Here is a 21,726-nt window from a genome sequence, read left to right as displayed (position 1 = left end):
AGCTATTGACCACGGAAAGTCCCGACACCCGTGGATACAGGCTGTCGAATGCACATCGGCTGATAAAAATATCACATTCTGCTGGGTGCCAAGTCACTCTGGCATTACTGGAAACGAAAGAGCAGATCATCTAGCCGGTGAGGGTCGAACCAGAGAGTGCAACGATATCCCAGTACCAGCTAAGGACTTCGTGCAATATGCAAAAGCTCAACTCCGACAAGCATGGGATGCAGAATGGAACAACTGTAACACTTTCACGAGAAGTATAAAATCAACAACCGCGGCCTGGAAAGACAGGAATGATTCTTCAGAACAAACTGCTATCACCAGGCTCCGCATCGGGCACACAAAGCTGACGCACGATTTTCTCCTGGACCGGATAGACAAACCACAATGCTGCGGGGAAGACCTCACAATACGGCACCTACTGGTAGACTGTCAACGAAATCAGCAGAGTAGGGACCTACATTTTGCCAACCTGACTTTAGGTGAAATACTTGGACCAGATCATGAAGAAAAATTGATTGAATTTATGAAAGAAGAAAAATTATTAGATAGTATTTAAGTTCACTTTGTTAAATGAAATGTAGTTATTTATTTTTGATTGATGTGACGAATGAATAAATTTAAAGTCACATAAATAAAAAAAAAAAAAAAAAAAAAAAAGAATTGCAACATTCGGTATTGGAATCTCGCTGCTGCAGGTGTGCTGCGCTAGCCTACTAAGCTATTACCTACAACAACCAAGAAGATGACTGGCCGTGGCAAAGGAGGCAAAGGGCTCGGCAAGGGAGGCGCTAAGCGGCACCGCAAGGTGCTTCGTGACAATATCCAGGGCATCACCAAACCCGCCATTCGTCGTCTGGCTCGACGTGGAGGAGTGAAGCGAATCTCCGGTTTGATATACGAGGAAACCCGTGGTGTGCTGAAGATTTTTCTGGAAAACGTTATCCGGGACGCTGTGACGTACACTGAACATGCCAAACGGAAGACCGTCACTGCGATGGATGTCGTCTATGCGCTTAAACGCCAGGGACGCACATTGTACGGTTTTGGTGGTTAAGCCCTACCACGACGTTCACGACAACACAAAAGGCCCTTTTCAGGGCCACCAAATGTTTAGAAAAAAGAATTAGTTTGAAATGTATCCTTCATATTTTCATTCATGTTGCAGGGGCGTACTGTTTAGTGTGCGATTTTGATTGATATGCGAGAGACCAGTGTTACGACAACGCGCTCAGTCGCTGGGTTTCCCTTTTTTTTTTTTTCATATACGCATTTCCTTTTTCTTTCTCCTGAGCTTGCGTATCATGGGACAAAACTGCTCGTTTCTCGATAGCAACGAACCGCCGACCGACTCTTTTTTTCGCGCGCGCGTTTTAGCTTACCACGCTTTCACCTACCTGTCTACCTATGAATTTGCGTACCTTTAACTGGTCTGAATGATAAAAGTAAAGTTGATGGCTGGTGAGTTAGTACTGTATCAATCAGGAAGCAATTACAACACACACACACACACACACAGGAAGAGAGAGATTGAGCAACCGTAAAAAAAGTCCAGCTTGTGATCTGTGTCGGGGGACAATCGTTCCCATCGATGCGTGCGCTGAATGAAGCACCTGGGTGTGATGGTCGACGCGTGCGGTTTATCAGCTCACAGCCATGTCGACGACTATGTATGCGAGAAGTCTGCTACACAACGATGTAGCGAGTTGATCAGTACATACTAAATAATAGAATTTTGAGTTAGCCAAAGCAATTCGAAATAACACTGATGATTAGAGCACTAAAATCCAAATCCGCAACTAAAATGTTGGATTTTTTTCGAGGTATTTCTCTCTGTCTGTCTCTGCCGTCGAAACAAGAAAGCATTTCGCGAGCGCGTTGTACGGTTCTACGAGCAACACAAGAATCTCGGCGAAAAGTGCACGGTACAATATTTCAAAGGGGAAAACGTTGCGCCATCGACTGTTTACAACACCTTTCGACGCTGCAATCTCAATGCCGCTTGCCGGTTGATAAAAATTATTTTGGGTAAATATTTTGTTTTGCACGAAGCAAGTTACTTCCCTCGCAAAAAAAGCAAAAAAAAAAAAGAAAAAACACACAATCGTTCCCGAATACCCATTCGATTCCATTTGTACCCTAAAAAGCACAACCCGCTTCACAATTTGCTTCAGTGTTGCCCAATCGCAGATTTCTTCCGGATTTCGTTTTGAGAGCCACGAATTGCAAACAAGTGGACTGGTAGAAGATCACGAAATGTATTAGCAAAGTTGACATAGACGCCGTACTACGCGCCTGTTCCGACATCAAACGGAAGCTTCGCCGAACAGCATCCAATTACGGATCGGTTTGAAATGTTCACTAATTTTTGGCCAACAATGGAGAACGTATCTTCTAATTTCAATCAAATCGTTTGTCTTTTTTTTTTTTTTGACAGGTTGAGAAAAAAAAATCCAAAATTTGTGTTGCCACCCGTTAACTTTTTGTGTTTTAGTTATTTTAATAACGAAAGTTTTCAGCAAAGGACCAGCCGACCGAAACGTTTTCCGCAGGTCGCCAAATTACGAGCACTTCCGCTCGAGCAAATATGTACAAAAATGAAATAATTTTATATAGAGAGAAGTTTTCTTTCGATTGGATAGCACCGAAAAGGTTTTCCAATTGCTAGAAGGTTCAAATTAACCTATTTTCCACAATTCAATTTGCACGTGCCGCCATAGTCGGATACATGATTTGATAATATTCGGCCATACGCTTAACACAGAATGTTCAGCGGGTGTTAGTTTGGACGGTGCGGACAGTGCAGTAAATTGAATGCAAACTTCCAGTGTACTTTTCACAAGCAGTAATTCAATTTTGGTTGATTTAAAACAACAGTCCGTAAAATTTTACCGGCACCGATCGAATAGTAACTTTCAACCGTCATCTACGCGTTCCCAAACAGAGCCGATGAATACGATCCTAAACAACAGACACCGGACCCCCGGTTATCATATTCGCAGACTTGCATCATCGTGCATCCATCAACTCGTCGTCTACAACTGTGTGTGGAAGAAAACCAAACCAAACGAACGCGCAATGGCTGAAACTGCTATCGACGTTGCTGCCACGGCCCCTGCCGTCGTCGCCTCTCCGCCAGCTGCCAAAGCACCACCGAAGCAGGCGGCCAAGGCTAGCAAGAGTGACGCCAAGAAACCGAAAAAATCTTCAACCCATCCACCAGTGAGTGAGATGGTTCTGGCTGCCATCCGGACCCTGAAGGAACGGAGCGGATCATCACTGCAGGCGATCAAAAAGTACATCGCCGTCAACTACATGTGTGACGTCGCCAGGCTGGCTCCGTTTATCCGGAAGGCTTTGAAAACGGGTGTCGAGAAGGGAAACATCACCCAGACCAAGGGTACCGGTGCTTCCGGATCGTTTAAGGTGACGGTCGAAGCAAAGAAACCGGCTGGCGATAAGAAACCACCATCGGGTGCAGCGAAAAAACCGAAGAAATCGGCTACTAAATCCGGGGAGAAGAAAAATCCGCCGGCTGGTGGTGGTGAGAAGACCAGCAAGCCCAAGGCGGCGATCGCGGCCGCTAAGAAATCGGCTACGAAGAAAGCGAAAGCTGCTGCCCCTGCAAAGGCGGTAACGGCTGCCACTAAACAGAAAGCCACCAAACCATCGAAGGCTGCAGCGAACAAGCCGAAGGCACCTAAGCCAAAGAAGGCCGCCACCGCCCCGAAGAAGGTCACCGCCGGCAAGAAGTAAATTCCCGACAACGTGCGCGTCCTCCCAAAACAACAGTCCTTTTCAGGACTAACAAAATTGTAAAGAATTGATTGATGCTTATTTTCCGTCAATGCTCCGTTCCCCCCATGAGTTTTCTAGCTTGAGCAGCACACCCGCATTCAACTGGCCCGCCGATTGGCAAGATAAATCAGTCGTTAGTTTGATTAAACAAATCACTATAGTAAATAGGCGCGGTTTCTTGCTCAGATAAACGTACGTACAGGTAAATTAATAGCAGGCCGTGGTTTTCTGTTGCCTTAACAAACAAACAAACAAACAGAGCAAGTATAATATTACTCTGATTAGCAAACAACGCGCTTATTTTGGCTATAATAAAACAGAGAAAAATTGGCTGGCACAATAAACAAACGAACGAACGATAATTACCGATTTTTTAGCCTAAATTGGCGAACGTATTGTATTGATCGATCAACTTTGAGATTACAAATTGTGTTGGGTACGGTTTCTACGAAGATCAAAAGTTTGAAGACTGGGAAGTTTATTGTATTAACAAGTATGATCCAGAAGTGTGTTCTTTTTGCGGCAGAATTTTCTCACACGCTGGGGGTCGGTCATATAATGGGCTGTTTTAAACTGAATAGAATAGACGACAAAAAGACCGTTTTCCGTCTTAACGAAAAACAGTCAACTAGCGCGGTAAGGGGAAAGACTACTTCCACAAACTACAGCAAAACACATTTGATTAGAAAAATGGACAGAGAAAAAAATTAAAGGGTTGTGTACAGGACACGACCACGGTGACATTAAAAATATAGCTTTTTTATCTATCACACATATCGACACACGTTCTTGTTTACTCGCCTGTTTTCATATGTCACAATTTGCTATATACCCTCCCCATTAAAACATAATTTATTGAAGGTCTTTTAACGGTAATCTATTAATTAATCAAGTATCTCACTAGGTGATTGGCATTATTTGGCTGATCCATCTAGTAAAAATAGGCTGGTCTGTCCAGAAAATATATTCAAAAGAAAAGTTCCATATTGAGAGCTGTGATGAGGAAACCCACGCCCGCCAACGGAAATATACAGATTCTCCATAAAATATGAAATTTCATCTTCCATTTAAATTTTCAATAATGTACTAATGAACTTAAGTAAACAATCTTAAGTGTAAGTATTTCTTGATCGATTAGTGGTGGAAAAATGAAATTATTTGATAAATTACATTGTTATGCAACGTTCGCACTACCAGTTAAAACGGGTTTTTATGCTATCTTGGTGACATTTTTCTTGTTGCTAATTATTAAAACGTGTTATAACTCTGTAGTGTAACCATTGTATTATTAAACCAATTCTGCAGCGTTTTATGTTATATAGGTGTTTTATGTGGTAATAGGACTGACATAATTATATCTTCAGTACAGCGGTTTGTTTCATAATTTAAAACAGATTTATTTTAAAATTTAAATTAGTATACCCAACCGTATTTGTTGTATACCTTAAAACGCATTAGAACTGTGTTTTAAATACATAGGGTAGGACAGATATTCTGACTGGTTAAACTGGGAAAACAATTTAAGTCCAGTAACGCTTAAGACATGGCTTGAATTTGAATCGAAAAAGAACACCCGCTTCAACTGCTGCTGGGACGGTAAGTTCTGTTTTAAAATTTTCCGTTGTGTGCAGTACGAAACAAAAGTGTTTGAAATTAGAAAACAAAAAGTTCTGCTGGGAATGTGATTGTTTCCGATGCAATTACACTCAGATTTTTCACGCAGGGGATACAGGCCGTGTAAATGAAAACCGCGTAAATTTAAAAAAACGCGTTAATGAAAACCGCGTAAATTTCAAAATCCGCGTAAAAAACCTAAGTGTACTCTCCTATATAAAATACTACGCTGCTGAACAGTGCAATAACTACAGAAGCACGTTGTCAGATGCCTTACTGATAAAAAACATATAACCGAAATATGAAACATGAAAACCAATAGGCTCTTTACCCTACGCAGCTACAAAGCGCCGTAAACATGGATTAACGCACACGCATGCATAAAAATAAATATATTTTTTTCAAACGCAACACTCTTAAGCAGCACACACCGTATTGAATTAAATCCAAACCACCCCACCCACCCACTTTGCAAATCATTGTGACACCGTGCTGGAACCCGAAAAATCCGCATACGGCCACCGCTGCCGAAAATGCATAGCGTCTACCGCTTATTGTAGTGCCCAGACGCTGCAGCCATGATCTTACCCGTTCGACATAAGAACAAAAACTGATTCAAACGGGTACGCGTCACCTCTATTTATAAACTAACCGTATATGGTTTAGTCACTTAGGTGCGAGTGTGTGCAAATGCCAACGTTACCGAAAACCGATAGCGCTTATTGCATCGCCCGGAGACGACGTTGCTCGTGTGGGATAAGAGCAACAACTGATTTAAACGGACATGCGTTGCTTCTATTTATGACTTTTCGTGTTTCATTGAGCAACTAAGCTGCCCTCTTTTGACGGCTGTGTCTGAGAAATCTGCCTCGCGAATGGTATTTTTCCCGTTTTTTGTGAACTTTTTAATTTTACCAATTTCCAAAAGTCTACTTTTATTGGGGAGATATTAAATTATTACCAATATTTAAGTTAGGTGTTTCTGAATCGGTTGGTGTATGAATGATTAAAATCCATCTAGTAATATCGGAGTTATAAGCGTGCAAACCTTACATAGTTTCGTTACATGGGAGATAGTTTAGATTTTAGAATGACACCTAGCCCCAGATAGTGGAGTAAGACATTTTTAATGTCAAAAATGACAACCTTTTTAGCTCTAATGAAACAAACAAACAACAACAACTAATGTTTATATAAACTATGTGTACATTTCAATTCAACTCTTTACCAGAACGTGTTTTGGTGGCCCTGAAAAGGGCCGATGACGATGGTGTGTGACATCCGGCGGCGGGGCGGGCGACGATTTACTTCGAGCTGGTATACTTGGTAACGGCCTTGGTACCTTCCGATACGGCATGTTTGGCCAGCTCGCCCGGTAACAGCAAACGAACGGCGGTCTGTACCTCGCGGGAGGTGATCGTCGACCGTCGGTTGTAATGGGCCAGACGAGATGCTTCGTTAGCAATACGCTCGAAGATGTCGTTCACGAAGCTATTCATGATGCTCATCGCCTTCGACGAGACACCGGTGTCCGGATGGACCTGCTTCAGCACCTTGTAGATGTAGATAGCGTAGCTTTCCTTGCGGCGTTGCTTTCGCTTCTTCTTCTCTCCTCCTCCTGCTTTTGTGGCGATGTTCTTCTGTGCCTTGCCACCGCCGCCGCCGGATTTTTTCACAGCCTTTCCGCTGGCTTTCGGTGCCATAGTAACGACGTGGTTGTGCTGCTGTTAACGCTCTCGATGCGAACTGCGCTGACTGATTGGTAGCAAAAACTTTTTTTTTTTTTTTAACTTCAATTATAATTTATTTTCTTCAATTTTACATTTGTGTATGATTTACATATCAAGTGATTCAGTTGTCAACTTTTCATCTTCGTTTTTCTAATTTATGATTTCGTTTAATTTGTTCTTTTTATTCTTTCTAGTGTGTTTTGCTTTAGAGCAAATGTTGATTTTTATGTTCCTTAAAACTACTTACTAACTAACTTAAAACTAAACCTATCTACTCGAAGAGTGTATTTATTGTTTCGTGTTCTGATTGCAAACATTTTTGTTGGAATTTGTTACAAGAATTTGTAATTTGTTGTTCTATGGTCTGGACACCCGAGAGGTTGTACAGTTCATTGGTTCTTGAGTTATATGGCAAATCTAATATAATTCGTAGCGTTTTGTTTTGAAACGCTTGTAGGATCCTTTTGTAAGATCCTGCTACTGTTTGCCAGATTGGCATCGCATAGCAAATAACAGGGGAAATGATTTGCGTGTATATTGCCATTTTATTTTTCAAACACATTCGAGAGTTTCTATTGATTAGGGGGAATAGTGCTCCAACAATTTTGCTGCATTTTGTTTTTACTTTTTCCAAGTGGGAACGGAAGAGCAGTTTCTGGTCTATCGTGAGTCCCAGATATACAACTTCAAGGGACCATTCTATCGTAGAACCCCCCATGACAATTTTACAGCTTTCATTGGGAACCAATCGTTGGGAGCGATTATATGGGAAAATGATCACTTGTGTTTTGCTCGCATTCAGCTTGATTTTCCACGTAGACGCATATTCCTGGAACGAGTTTAGGCATTCCTGCAGCTTTTTAGTAGTAGTTTTGGTCGATCTTCCTTTGACCATTATTGCTGAGTCGTCAGCAAAGAGAGACAGGTAGCAACCATCCGGAAGTCGGGGAACATCAGATGTGTAAATGCTGTACATTATGGGACCCAATAAACTGCCCTGAGGGACGCCAGCAGGTATGAGGAGACTTTCTGAGAGGACTCCGCCTAGGGACACTCGAAATTTTCTATCCTTCAAGTAACTTTGTACCATTTTTATCAGATAATTTGGGAAATTGTATCTGTAGAGTTTAAAGATCAGTCCTTCGTGCCACACATTGTCAAGGCTTTCTCTACATCGAGAAGAGCCATGACGGTGGACTTAGCAACAGCTTTGTTCCTCTTAATCATCTTCGTTACTCTATATAGTTGATGACATGTCGAGTGTCCTTTACGGAAACCGAACTGTTCTGGGGGGATGATGTTGTTATTTAGCACGTGGGTCTGGATACGGTCGAGTATTAGCCTCTCAAACAGCTTACTTAGAGCGGACAACAGGCTAATGGGTCTGTAGCTCTTCGGGCTTGTGGGGTCTTTACCCGGCTTCAAGATTGGGACAATTTTGGCCAGTTTCCAGCAGGACGGGAAGTAATTAAGGTCAAGACACTTGTTGAAAATTTTTGCTATGTGGGCAAGGGAAGATATACTAAGCTTCTTGAGGACAAGGTTAAAAATTGCATCGAAACCGGGTGCCTTCATGTTTCTGGAACCTTTGAGCGCTGACACTACTTGTTCAGTTGTGATTTTTCTGTTTTCAGGAACATAGCATGGGGTATTATTCAGGATGGACAAGGTGTCTGCAACTGCTTGTTCCATGGGGCTAATTATGTTGCTACCTAACAGATGAGCTTGGGACAATTGTGTTGCTATTGCATTTGCTTTTTCCAAGGGAGCTACAAGGAGGCTATCATTGCACTTGAGAGGTGGAATTTGTTGTGGTTTACTTTTAAGCACTTTTGCCACCTTCCAAAATGGCCTTGAGTAGGGGTTCATTTTACTAAGTTCCTGCCTGAAGTTAGAATTTTTGAGTTCCTGGACATGAAAGGCTATTAAACTGGTTAGGTAATTAGCTGCTGACCTTTTTGACAAGTCTCCAGTACGCTGGAACTGTCGCCTAAACACATTTCTAGCTCGGATGATACTTTTCGTTTCAGGATCGAGTTGGAGTTGTTTACTTACGATAGCTACCTTAGGGACGCATTCTTCTTCGGCGGTCGCAATGGCATTTTGAAGATTTGCCACCGCAAGGTCGATGTCTTCGATGGACTCTAGCTGGGCTTCGCTGTCGATTCTGGCGTCGACTCTTCGCTGGAATTCCACCCAGTTTACACGATGGTAGTCCTTCCGTTCTCGACGCTGTCGAACTGCTGCTTCACCACCAACCCGCAGTATGACTGGTAGGTGATCGGAGCTCAACTCGTTGATTGTTGATGGTGTAGAGACCGTAACGTTTGAGAGGAAAATATCGATGATAGCCGGGGCACCAGCCGGCGATGTATACGTTGGTTCGTTTGGAGCCTGAACCGAGAAGTATCCCAATTGTAACTCGTCGAAAAGTAGATTACCGTTCTTGTTTCGGCGATGGTTTCCCCATGCTTCATGCTTCGCGTTTATGTCGCCTGCTACGATGAATTTTTTCTTGTGCCGCGTCAGTTTCACCAGGTCGTTCTTGAATTGTTGCGCTTTACCTTGTCCTTCGTAACACTGCCGGGGGCAGTAGGCAGCAATAATTAGGAGTGGTCCATTTGTGGTGTCTATTTCGATTCCCAATGCTTCGATTGTGGATGTTCGATAGTGTGGCTGCGTCGTGAATTTGATTGGTTGTTTGATTGCGATGGCTACACCTCCTCCCTTTGAGTGTGTCCGATCGAGCCTTGTTACAGTATATCCCGGGAGACTGAAATTGTCACCGGGCTTCAGGTATGTTTCTGTGATGACGATTATTTGCACTTCTTCTCTTACCGTCAGGTCAAGTAGTTCCACGGCTTTGTTTTTAACAGCGTGGGCATTCCAAAGGAGAATCTTGAATTCACTAATGTCCATATTTAATTAGAAATTCACCAAGACAAAGGATTTGGTCCGCTCGCGTGCGACACTGATTCATTTTAGTCCACATCGTGCTGAAAATTGGTAGCAATTCCTCAGCGGTGAACATTGGTGCATTTCCTGCTTCTGTTTCGTTGCGATTGCTCGTAGAGGGCCAGACTGCGGGCTCTTGTTGTTGTTGCTGGGGGGAGGGACCGGGCGGTTGATGAGTGTTCCAATTCTGAACACGACCGTTGTGTTGGTTTCCCTGCAAAGGGAGGGGCGGGAAGTTTTCCGGTGTCAGCATCGGCCCTTTAGTTGGCCTTCGTCCTGGTTGATTTTTACTTGAAGCCTCCTTACGGATACGTTTGTATTCCTCGCGTTTTGGGCACGCACGATCAGTAGCTCGATAATTTTTAAGGCAATTTCCACATTTGTAGGCAGCAACGTCTGCGACTGGGCAGCTTTTTGTTTCGTGTTGTTGAGCGCACACATTGCATCGTACCTTCATGCGGCAGTTCCTAGATCCATGACCAAAGTGTAAACACCTCATGCACTGCGTGACGTCATTCCATGTTCCTCTATACGCTTCCCATGAAACGATGATGTTGAACAATGAGCGCACTGCCTTCAGCGCCCCGAGAGTAACAGTGCCTTTCTTGAAGTGGATAAGGTATAAACTATCTCTGTAAGTTTTTTTATCATCCGGCTTTCTGGTTATTGCATACACTTCAATCGGTTTCAGCTTGTACCGCTCCTCCAGCTCTGATTTTATGTAATCCGTCTTCATGTTTGGTAGACCTCGGACAATCACCTTGAATGGTTTTTCAGATACTACGTCGTGGGTGAAATACTCTGCATTATGTTTGTTCAGATAGCCTCTAATTCTGTCGTAACTCTCGCGCGACTGGGTCATCACCTTGATCCCTGTCCTGGTCAGCTGATACTCTGCAACGATTTTCATCGAACTGATGATTTCCGATAATTTGTCCAACCGAATTGACTGTACAACAATTGGTGGAAGTTTCTCTCGGCGGGGTGCTGCGGGTTTTTGTATGCCTGCATCTGTATCCCCGAACCCGTTCAGGTCACTAATATTGTTGGCCGTTTCCTCACTGAGGATGCTGAACCGATTTTTCGATAGAACGGACTCAACGTCATCAAAATTGCACTGCTTCTTTGGTAATTGCTCTGGCGTGCTAGCTGTGACATTAGCCGAATTGGGGCTAGCACCCGGTATTTTCTTTTTGCGCTTGCCCATGAGGCCGATCCAACTGTACGACTTTTCAACTTTACCACTTTCCAACTATTAAATACACGTCTTAATCTGCTCGCGTTACAAACGGAACTTCTGGTGATGGTGGGTGGTGATGGTAGCAAAAATCACTACATATCGCTTATATACGATCGTGTAGCGAGACGAAGGTTCGTCCTTTTTTGTGTTTAGCGCGTTTCGTTCGTTCGCTACTCCGCCCCTTTGGCGAACGATGTGCAATGAAGCGAATGCATAACAAGGGGTGCTGTGTGCGCGAGTGGCATCAGTGTTACTCGTATTGTCTACGTGACTACACACGAACGCGCACAGCGATAAACCTACGACAATGTCTGCACGCGGTAAAGGAGGAAAAGTGAAGGGAAAGCCAAAATCCCGCTCAGTTCGTGCCGGTCTCCAGTTCCCTGTTGGCCGAATTCACCGTCTGCTGAGGAAGGGAAATTATGCTGAACGTGTCGGTGCCGGAGCACCCGTCTACTTGGCAGCTGTAATGGAATATCTTGCCGCCGAAGTACTAGAGCTGGCAGGAAACGCTGCCCGCGATAACAAAAAGACCAGAATCATCCCCCGTCATCTGCAGCTGGCCATTCGAAATGACGAAGAGCTGAACAAACTGCTCTCCGGTGTGACCATTGCCCAGGGTGGCGTGTTGCCTAACATACAGGCCGTACTGCTGCCGAAGAAGACTGAAAAGAGGGCCTCCGCAGCAACTTAAATCCCGCTTCGCCCGAGCTGAAAAAAAAAACGCCCTTTTCAGGGCGACTATTTTCTTCTGATAAAAAGAGTTAATTTGATTTTCACTCCGATAATCATCAACGTACATTTCTGTGAGCATTGCACAAGTTTTTTTTTGCAATGCTCGTCAGACGCTTAATAATAGTTTCCCTCATATCATGGCATTGACGATTTCACCCAATCTCTCAAAAGTTCACTCATCGATTTGGTGCTAAATCACAAATCGGCCGCGCAAGATTTCCCTCAATGGGTCTTGTTTTTCACACGCTACTACTGTCGATCGGTACGAGGTGGTGCTGCTGGCAAAAAATCCCCCCATCGGCGTGCTTTCTAACAAACACACACAGCCACCCGCCTGAGCATTTTTGGAGGGAAACGGAAAATTTCTGCTAATAATTCTTAGTAAAATATGATTGGTTGTGGTCCTGAAAAGGACCGTTTGTTGCTGTTTCGTTCTGGGGGGTGATGGGCACACACCAAATTTAGGCCCGCTCCCCACGGATCCGGCGAGCCAGTTGGATGTCTTTCGGCATGATGGTCACTCGCTTGGCATGGATAGCGCACAGATTGGTATCCTCGAACAAACCAACCAGGTAAGCCTCGCTGGCTTCTTGAAGGGCCATGACGGCTGAGCTCTGGAAGCGCAGATCGGTTTTGAAGTCCTGCGCGATCTCACGAACCAGACGCTGGAAGGGCAGCTTGCGGATTAGTAGCTCTGTCGACTTCTGATAGCGACGAATTTCTCGCAGCGCGACAGTTCCTGGTCTGTAGCGATGGGGCTTCTTAACGCCACCCGTAGCTGGGGCACTTTTACGGGCAGCCTTCGTTGCCAACTGTTTGCGGGGAGCTTTCCCTCCGGTGGACTTGCGGGCGGTCTGTTTCGTATGGGCCATGGCGCGAAAATGCTGCTCTACTACTGCTACCACTGTGGTGCTGTTCAAACGACGAATGATGACCAAAACAGACCGACCGATTTTTGACGTAGGACTTACGTCTTTCTTTACTATACTGGGTGTCATTTCAAAATTTTCAAAACGGATGCGTTACGTACACTTTGAACCTTAATAACTTTTCTCCTACTAAAGGAATTACTAATATTGTTTCATAAATCGAAAGGAAAACGTTCAACGCTTGCTATTGATACCTTGTTTGCTATGTAAAACTTGTTTAAAAAGTTCAAAAACTACTTTTAATGCGAATCAACATTAATGCTAGAACCTATAAATATGGGTGTCACAGTTTTTCTTAAAGCCAGACGTGTCTAAGCCACAGAGCAGAACACACGTACGTGTGCTGCTCAACGAGAAGCTGCATTTGGACTATCAACCAAATCATAGCTACTGCCTTATTGCTGCCAACCAAGAACTGTCGTCGCCCTGCGTGAAATTCATCGCTCTCAGAAGTGGACAGAGTTACTAATTCACAAGCTGCTCTTCCAGTGCCTGGTCCGTGAGATTGCACAGCATTTCAAAACCGATCTACTCTTCCGGAGCTCGGCCGTAATGGCCCTCTAAGAAGCCAGCGAGGCCTGCCTGGTTAGTTTGTTAGAAGATACCAATCTTTGCGCTATCCATACCAAGCGAATAATCATCATGCCGAGCGGGAAACGGCGAAATAATATTCACAACAAACGGTTCTAATTAGGACCACAAAATCGTTCTCAGAAGAATTACAATTGAAATTTCCATTTCGTGCTATGGAAAATAACTTCCCTCTTATCGGGTTAGTTATTTTCTATAATAATATCCGAAAAATGTACGATAAAACTAATAAACTGACCAAGTTTATTGAAGTTGCCGATTTGTTTTCCAACGTCAATTATTTGCGCTGTGTTGTACGGAACAAACAGATTTTTGCGCGATTCGTTGGGAAATAATCAAAACAATTGTGTAGTAGATTCCGTAGATTTTACCGTAAATTTTGATAGATTTTGTAAAAGCATTAATTAGCCTGCTTTGATTGGTGGTTTTTGATAATCTTTCAAGAACATTAGTAAATGTGGCAACCCTGCTACTAAGCGAAAGCTACACCAAAAAGAATGATGAAAATATTTCCATTTGTCGCACAAAAGGATGGACTTCCATCTGCACTAAGAAGTTTATAAAAGAGATCGCATTGCGATATACAATGCTCATTCGATGTGAGCTGCGAAAGGGGAATGTTCGTGTATGTACGCAGCAGAAGCGAGTTCGGGCAAGGTTCGAATCGTTAGAAAGGATTCTCGTCTGGTATCACCAAAAATAGTTATCTGCAAACCGTTATTTTTAGGATGAAAACATAATGGAGAAAGAATTGAATTAGAAAGTTCCATTTAACAACTTGCATTGAGTTTGCGCCTGCCAAGTCTGCTGTACTTTATCAGTGACACATATAAACCAATGTTTACCGAATTAATCTACAAACTACTAAGCGAAAGCCACACCAAAAAGAATGATGAAAATATTTCCATTTGTCGCACAAAAGGATGGACTTCCATCTGCACTAAGAAGTTTATAAAAGAGATCGCATTGCGATATACAATGCTCATTCGGTGTGAGCTGCGAAAGGGGAATGTTCGTGTATGTACGCAGCAGAAGCGAATTCGGGCAAGGTTCGAATCGTTAGAAAGGCTTTTCGTCTGGTATCACCAAAAATAGTTATCTGCAAACCGTTCTTTTTAGGATGAAAACATAATGGAGAAAGAATTGAATTATAAAGTTCCATTTAATAACTTGGATTGAGTTTGCGCCTGTCAAGTCTGCTGTACTTTATCAGTGACACATATAAACCAATGTTTATCGAATTAATCTACAAACCCGTAGGTTTTCGCAAATCTTTCAAGAACATTAGTGAATGTGGCAACCCTGCTACTAAGCGAAAGCCACACCAAAAAGAATGATGAAAATATTTCCATTTGTCGCACAAAAGGATGGACTTCCATCTGCACTAAGAAGTTTATAAAAGAGATCGCATTGCGATATACAATGCTCATTCGATGTGAGCTGCGAAAGGGGAATGTTCGTGTATGTACGCAGCAGAAGCGAATTCGGGCAAGGTTCGAATCGTTAGAAAGGCTTTTCGTCTGGTATCACCAAAAATAGTTATCTGCAAACCGTTCTTTTTAGGATGAAAACATAATGGAGAAAGAATTGAATTATAAAGTTCCATTTAATAACTTGGATTGAGTTTGCGCCTGTCAAGTCTGCTGTACTTTATCAGTGACACATATAAACCAATGTTTATCGAATTAATCTACAAACCCGTAGGTTTTCGCAAATCTTTCAAGAACATTAGTGAATGTGGCAACCCTGCTACTAAGCGAAAGCCACACCAAAAAGAATGATGAAAATATTTTCATTTGTCGCACAAAAGGATGGACTTCCATCTGCACTAAGAAGTTTATAAAAGAGATCGCATTGCGATATACAATGCTCATTCGATGAGAGCTGCGAAAGGGGAATGTTCGTGTATGTACGCAGCAGAAGCGAGTTCGGGCAAGGTTCGAATCGTTAGAAAGGATTCTCGTCTGGTATCACCAAAAATAGTTATCTGCAAACCGTTCTTTTTAGGATGAAAACATAATGGAGAAAGAATTGAATTATAAAGTTCCATTTAATAACTTGGATTGAGTTTGCGCCTGTCAAGTCTGCTGTACTTTATCAGTGACACATATAAACCAATGTTTATCGAATTAATCTACAAACCCGTAGGTTTTCGCAAATCTTTCAAGAACATTAGTGAATGTGGCAACCCTGCTACTAAGCGAAAGCCACACCAAAAAGAATGATGAAAATATTTCCATTTGTCGCATAAAAGGATGGACTTCCATCTGCACTAAGAAGTTTATAAAAGAGATCGCATTGCGATATACAATGCTCATTCGGTGTGAGCTGCGAAAGGGGAATGTTCGTGTATGTACGCAGCAGAAGCGAATTCGGGCAAGGTTCGAATCGTTAGAAAGGCTTTTCGTCTGGTATCACCAAAAATAGTTATCTGCAAACCGTTCTTTTTAGGATGAAAACATAATGGAGAAAGAATTGAATTATAAAGTTCCATTTAATAACTTGGATTGAGTTTGCGCCTGTCAAGTCTGCTGTACTTTATCAGTGACACATATAAACCAATGTTTATCGAATTAATCTACAAACCCGTAGGTTTTCGCAAATCTTTCAAGAACATTAGTGAATGTGGCAACCCTGCTACTAAGCGAAAGCCACACCAAAAAGATGGGTGGGTAATGTCTAGGACATAACCGGAGTGTCGTGACTACTCGTTTGACTTGTAATTCAAATCGAATGATACTCAATGAAATATGTGGGAATGTTTCAAGTTATTCTTTATAATAATTATGGTGGTTCTGAAAAGAACCTTTGTTGTTGGCGTCTGCGTTGATCGGGGATGCGCTGGATTCTAAGCTCGTTGAGACATTCATTCATGAAATGAACAAATTTCATATTTTCTTGCTTTGAACTATCAATGTTAAAATCTCTCGAAACAACCATCGGAATCTTTTCCGTACAGAAATGAACACGCTTAGCGAAAAACTAGGGGCGGGTAATGTCCGGGACATAACCGCGATGCTCATATTCTTAAAATTCTGCTTGTATCTCCTTCAAATGGCTAAATTTTGCGCATTAAGTTCGATTCACCGGGCTCAGCGAAATTTTCCTGGAGATCCCGTTCGTTAGTATATTCAGCAAAACAATTTTATTACCGAGTTCTCCGCGTTGAATACAGGTCAATAATTTCATATAATGATTTCAACATGCAGACAATGTACATGTATGACAGGTGGGAGTGTTCTGAAGTGGTTTTAGTGGAGGTAACAACATAAAATCATGTATTGGACATTTTACAATGATTCTCCTTAACCCTGCAAAACCACGTGGTTGGCAGCAGAGGGTTAAGTTGTTTGGAAGAGATGACAGTTAATATATGATAACTAAAAATATAAAATTGTTCTATAAATTGCAAAGTTATTGCCGCGTTGACCTGAAAATTTGTCATTTCATTCATAAAGGAACAATCATTGAAATTATGTCAATTTATGCTTTGCAAGATTTGAAATAACTTCGAAGTGTGGTCACGACACCCCTGTTATGTCATATACATTACCAACCCATCTTTTTCCATTTTGCCTTTGTCCTAATAAGGACGGTTTGTGGATAACTATGTTGATACAAGACGGGAATCTTTTAAAACAATTCAAACCTTGCAGACGATTGTTTTTACTGCGTACATCCATACGATCTTTCCCCTTTCGCAGCTCACGCCGAATGAGCACACTTTTCATCAAGCTGTTCCTATTTATTGACTTTACAATGCAGATGGAAGGACGTCCTTTTGTTCGATAAATGAAAATATTTTCATCATTCGTTTTGGTGTAGCTTTCGCTTAGTGGCAGAGTTGCCACATTCACTGATTTTCTTGGAAGGATTTGCAAAAACCTTCGGGTTTGTAGATTGGAAAAACATTTTCTTATGATTCACTGGTAAAAGTACAGAATTACCAAGCGCAAACTTAATACTAGTTAATAAAAGAAACTTTCTAATTAAATTCTTTTTCCATTTTGCCTTTGTCCTAATAAGGACGGTTTGTGGATAACTATGTTGATTCAAGACGGGAATCTTTTAAAACAATTCAAACCTTGCCGACGATTGTTTTTACTGCGTACATCCGTACGATCTTTCCCCTTTCGTAGCTCACACCGAATGAGCACGGTTTTCATCATGGTGTTCCTTTTTATTGACTTTACAATGCAGATGGAAGGACGTCCTTTTGTTCGATAAATGAAAATATTTTCATCATTCGTTTTGGTGTAGCTTTCGCTTAGTTGCCACATTCACTGATTTTCTTGGAAGGATTTGCAAAAACCTTCGGGTTTGTAGATTGGAAAAACATTTTCTTATGATTCACTGGTAAAAGTACAGAATTACCAAGCGCAAACTTAATACTAGTTAATAAAAGAAACTTTCTAATTAAATTCTTTTTCCATTTTGCATTCGTCCTAATAAGGACGGTTTGTGGATAACTATGTTGATACAAGACGGGAATCTTTTAAAACAATTCAAACCTTGCCGACGATTGTTTTTACTGCGTACATCCATACGATCTTTCCCCTTTCGCAGCTCACACCGAATGAGTACGCTTTGCAGTCTTCGATGTTTTGGTGGCATTTTTAGTGGCAGTTACTACCGCTTTTCAGTGACTGCGTTTCTTAGCCTTTGGCTTTTTGGCCTTCTCACCGCCACCACCTCCACCAACGTTTTTCTGCTTCTCTCCGATGGTAGCTGATTTGATTGGTCGTCCGATGCAGCTTCTCACGACCACGCACGTCTGTTATGCACTGCGTCTTACACACGTCTGGTTTTGAGAAAAACTGCGACACCCCTATTTATAGGTTTTATCATTAATGTTGATTCTCATTTAAAGTAGTTTTTGAACTATTTAAACAAATTTTATATAGCAAACAACGTATCGGTAGCAAGCGTTGAACGTTTTCCTTCCGATTTATGAAACAAGATTGGCAATCCGTTTAGTAGAAGAAAAGTTATTAACGTTCAAAATGTACGTAACGCTTTCGCTAATATGCACTACTATCGCTTTCTCGCTCGTTCTCGTGGCGTGCATGAGCCTTTCCTTTCCGTCCGACTTCTAATGGCTTAACCAAAATTAATATCCCGGCTTTCCCCCACCAACTGCTCTCGTCAAGCAACCCAATACGAATAATCATAGGAACAAACATGTAGTGGACCTTTATATAAACTTTTCATTATTTTATTGTTCATTTGCTGCACCATTTTGACGGCTCTGTGCGGGATGGGCTGAAAATTTTCACTTTTCCGAGACGTTTTCGAAAGATTTTTCAAAACACTATTTTTCCGTTGATAATGAATATCCTACATATTCCAAAATTTAATACAACATTGGTACAAATATTTTCGACAAAATGCCGAAGAAATTGATTAAATCCATTCAGTACAACAAAAGATATAAGCGTTCAAAATCTTACATCATTTTTCTTCCGAAATTTTGAAAAGGGGCCCCTATATTGAAAGGTAAGTCGTTAGTCACGACAAAAGAATGATGAAAATATTTCCATTTGTCGCACAAAAGGATGGACTTCCATCTGCACTAAGAAGTTTATAAAAGAGATCGCATTGCGATATACAATGCTCATTCGATGTGAGCTGCGAAAGGGGAATGTTCGTGTATGTACGCAGCAGAAGCGAGTTCGGGCAAGGTTCGAATCGTTAGAAAGGATTCTCGTCTGGTATCACCAAAAATAGTTATCTGCAAACCGTTCTTTTTAGGATGAAAACATAATGGAGAAAGAATTGAATTATAAAGTTCCATTTAATAACTTGGATTGAGTTTGCGCCTGTCAAGTCTGCTGTACTTTATCAGTGACACATATAAACCAATGTTTATCGAATTAATCTACAAACCCGTAGGTTTTCGCAAATCTTTCAAGAACATTAGAGAATGTGGCAACCCTGCTACTAAGCGAAAGCCACACCAAAAAGAATGATGAAAATATTTCCATTTGTCGCACAAAAGGATGGACTTCCATCTGCACTAAGAAGTTTATAAAAGAGATCGCATTGCGATATACAATGCTCATTCGATGTGAGCTGCGAAAGGGGTTCATGTATATACGCAGCAGAAGCGAATTCGGGGGCAAGGTTCGAATCGTTAGAAAGGATTCTCGTCTGGTATCACCAAAAATAGTTATCTGCAAACCGTTCTTATTAGGATGAAAACATAATGGAGAAAGAATTGAATTAGAAAGTTCCATTTAATAACTTGGATTGAGTTTGCGCCTGTCAATTCTTCTGTACATGTACCAGTGATTCATATAAGCAAATGTTTATCAAATTAATCTACAAACCCGAAGGTTTTTGCAAGTCCTAGAAAATCAGTGAATGTGGCAATCTCATTCGACATGAAATTTCCGTAAACATTCATTCAAAAAGTGCATTGGTTCAAATTATCCATGAATGTCATATGATATGCCCAAGTTTAGTCCTACGTCAACACCGCGGTTATGTCCCGGACATTACCCACTCCTAGTTTTTTTATAGTCGCGAATAAACACTACTATATCGCCTGTCTCGCTCGTGTACGTGCCATGTGCCTTTTCGTTCTGTATACGGTTCGATTCGGCTACTATACTTCCCCCACCATTTCCATTCCGGAGCCAGTGTTGCCAGACTTGATTTTTTCAGCTTTTCATTAGATTTGCAAAAAAATATTCCTAAAAAGAAAAACTATGTATGAGCAAAAAAAATCGCCTAGAAATCAATAAAATTCCAACAGTAGAAGAATATCAAACAGAAATAGTTTGTTCATCAGTAACAATTTGTTCCATCATAGATCAGTATCAGATATCGATATTTAAGTACCATAGAAGCCAATATAACGTACCATGTAGACGGATGTATAGAAAATCTTTATAAGTTAAAAAAAAAAAACCCGTTTGTTTTTCGATTTACTTTTTCTTTCTTTCTTTTTCAGGAGAATCAATTTCCGGGCAATCGTTTTCCAGGGAAAATGCTACCATGTCAGCATTAGTCCGGATAAAGCAGATTTCGGCAATCCCAAGCTACTAAAACAGTGGCAACAGTGAACTTCGTGTTCGCGCTATTTCCCCTTCAAACCAACACATCACGAGTAAGCATATAGATAGCAAAATGGTAATCTACCTAGGCGGCGGCGACTGAGAATGTGTGTGCATCAGTATAAAAGCGCTACTCAATGGGCCGAATTGCAACATTCGGTATTGGAATCTCGCTGCTGCAGGTGTGCTGCGCTAGCCTACTAAGCTATTACCTACAACAACCAAGAAGATGACTGGCCGTGGCAAAGGAGGCAAAGGGCTCGGCAAGGGAGGCGCTAAGCGGCACCGCAAGGTGCTTCGTGACAATATCCAGGGCATCACCAAACCCGCCATTCGTCGTCTGGCTCGACGTGGAGGAGTGAAGCGAATCTCCGGTTTGATATACGAGGAAACCCGTGGTGTGCTGAAGATTTTTCTGGAAAACGTTATCCGGGACGCTGTGACGTACACTGAACATGCCAAACGGAAGACCGTCACTGCGATGGATGTCGTCTATGCGCTTAAACGCCAGGGACGCACATTGTACGGTTTTGGTGGTTAAGCCCTACCACGACGTTCACGACAACACAAAAGGCCCTTTTCAGGGCCACCAAATGTTTAGAAAAAAGATGGGTGGGTAATGTCTAGGACATAACCGGAGTGTCGTGACTACTCGTTTGACTTGTAATTCAAATCGAATGATACTCAATGAAATATGTGGGAATGTTTCAAGTTATTCTTTATAATAATTATGGTGGTTTTGAAAAGAACCTTTATTGTTGGCGTCTGCGTTGATAGGGGATGCGCTGGATTCTAAGCTGGTTGAGACATTCATTCATGAAATGAACAATTTTCTTGCTTTGAAATATCAATGTTAAAATCTCTCGAAACAACCATCGGAATCTTTTTCGTACAGAAATGAACACACTTAGCAAAAGCTAGGAGCGGGTAATGTCCGGGACATAACCGCGATGATCATATTCTTAAAATTCTGCTTGTATCTCTTTCAAATGGCTAAATTTTACGCATTAAGTTCGATTCACCGGGCTCAGCGAAATTTTCCTGGGGATCCCGTTCGTTAGTATATTCAG

General features: G+C 41.9%; 1 protein-coding gene across 1 annotated transcript; it reads left to right on the top strand.

The window, feature by feature from the left end:
• Positions 1-709: 709 nt before the first annotated feature.
• Positions 710-21,197, top strand: LOC131694698 (histone H1A-like). Its single transcript, XM_058983177.1, has 3 exons — positions 710-1,044; positions 3,009-3,639; positions 20,886-21,197. Exons 1-3 carry the CDS (start codon positions 752-754, stop codon positions 21,195-21,197), a joined length of 1,236 nt encoding a protein of 411 aa, XP_058839160.1. The 5' UTR covers positions 710-751.
• Positions 21,198-21,726: the final 529 nt, after the last annotated feature.

Source organism: Topomyia yanbarensis, unplaced genomic scaffold (genome assembly GCF_030247195.1).
Source record: "Topomyia yanbarensis strain Yona2022 unplaced genomic scaffold, ASM3024719v1 HiC_scaffold_12, whole genome shotgun sequence".
NCBI lineage: Eukaryota > Metazoa > Arthropoda > Insecta > Diptera > Culicidae > Topomyia > Topomyia yanbarensis.
The sequence above is the reverse complement of the archived record's forward strand: the minus strand, read 5'-3'. Positions and strand labels throughout refer to the sequence as shown.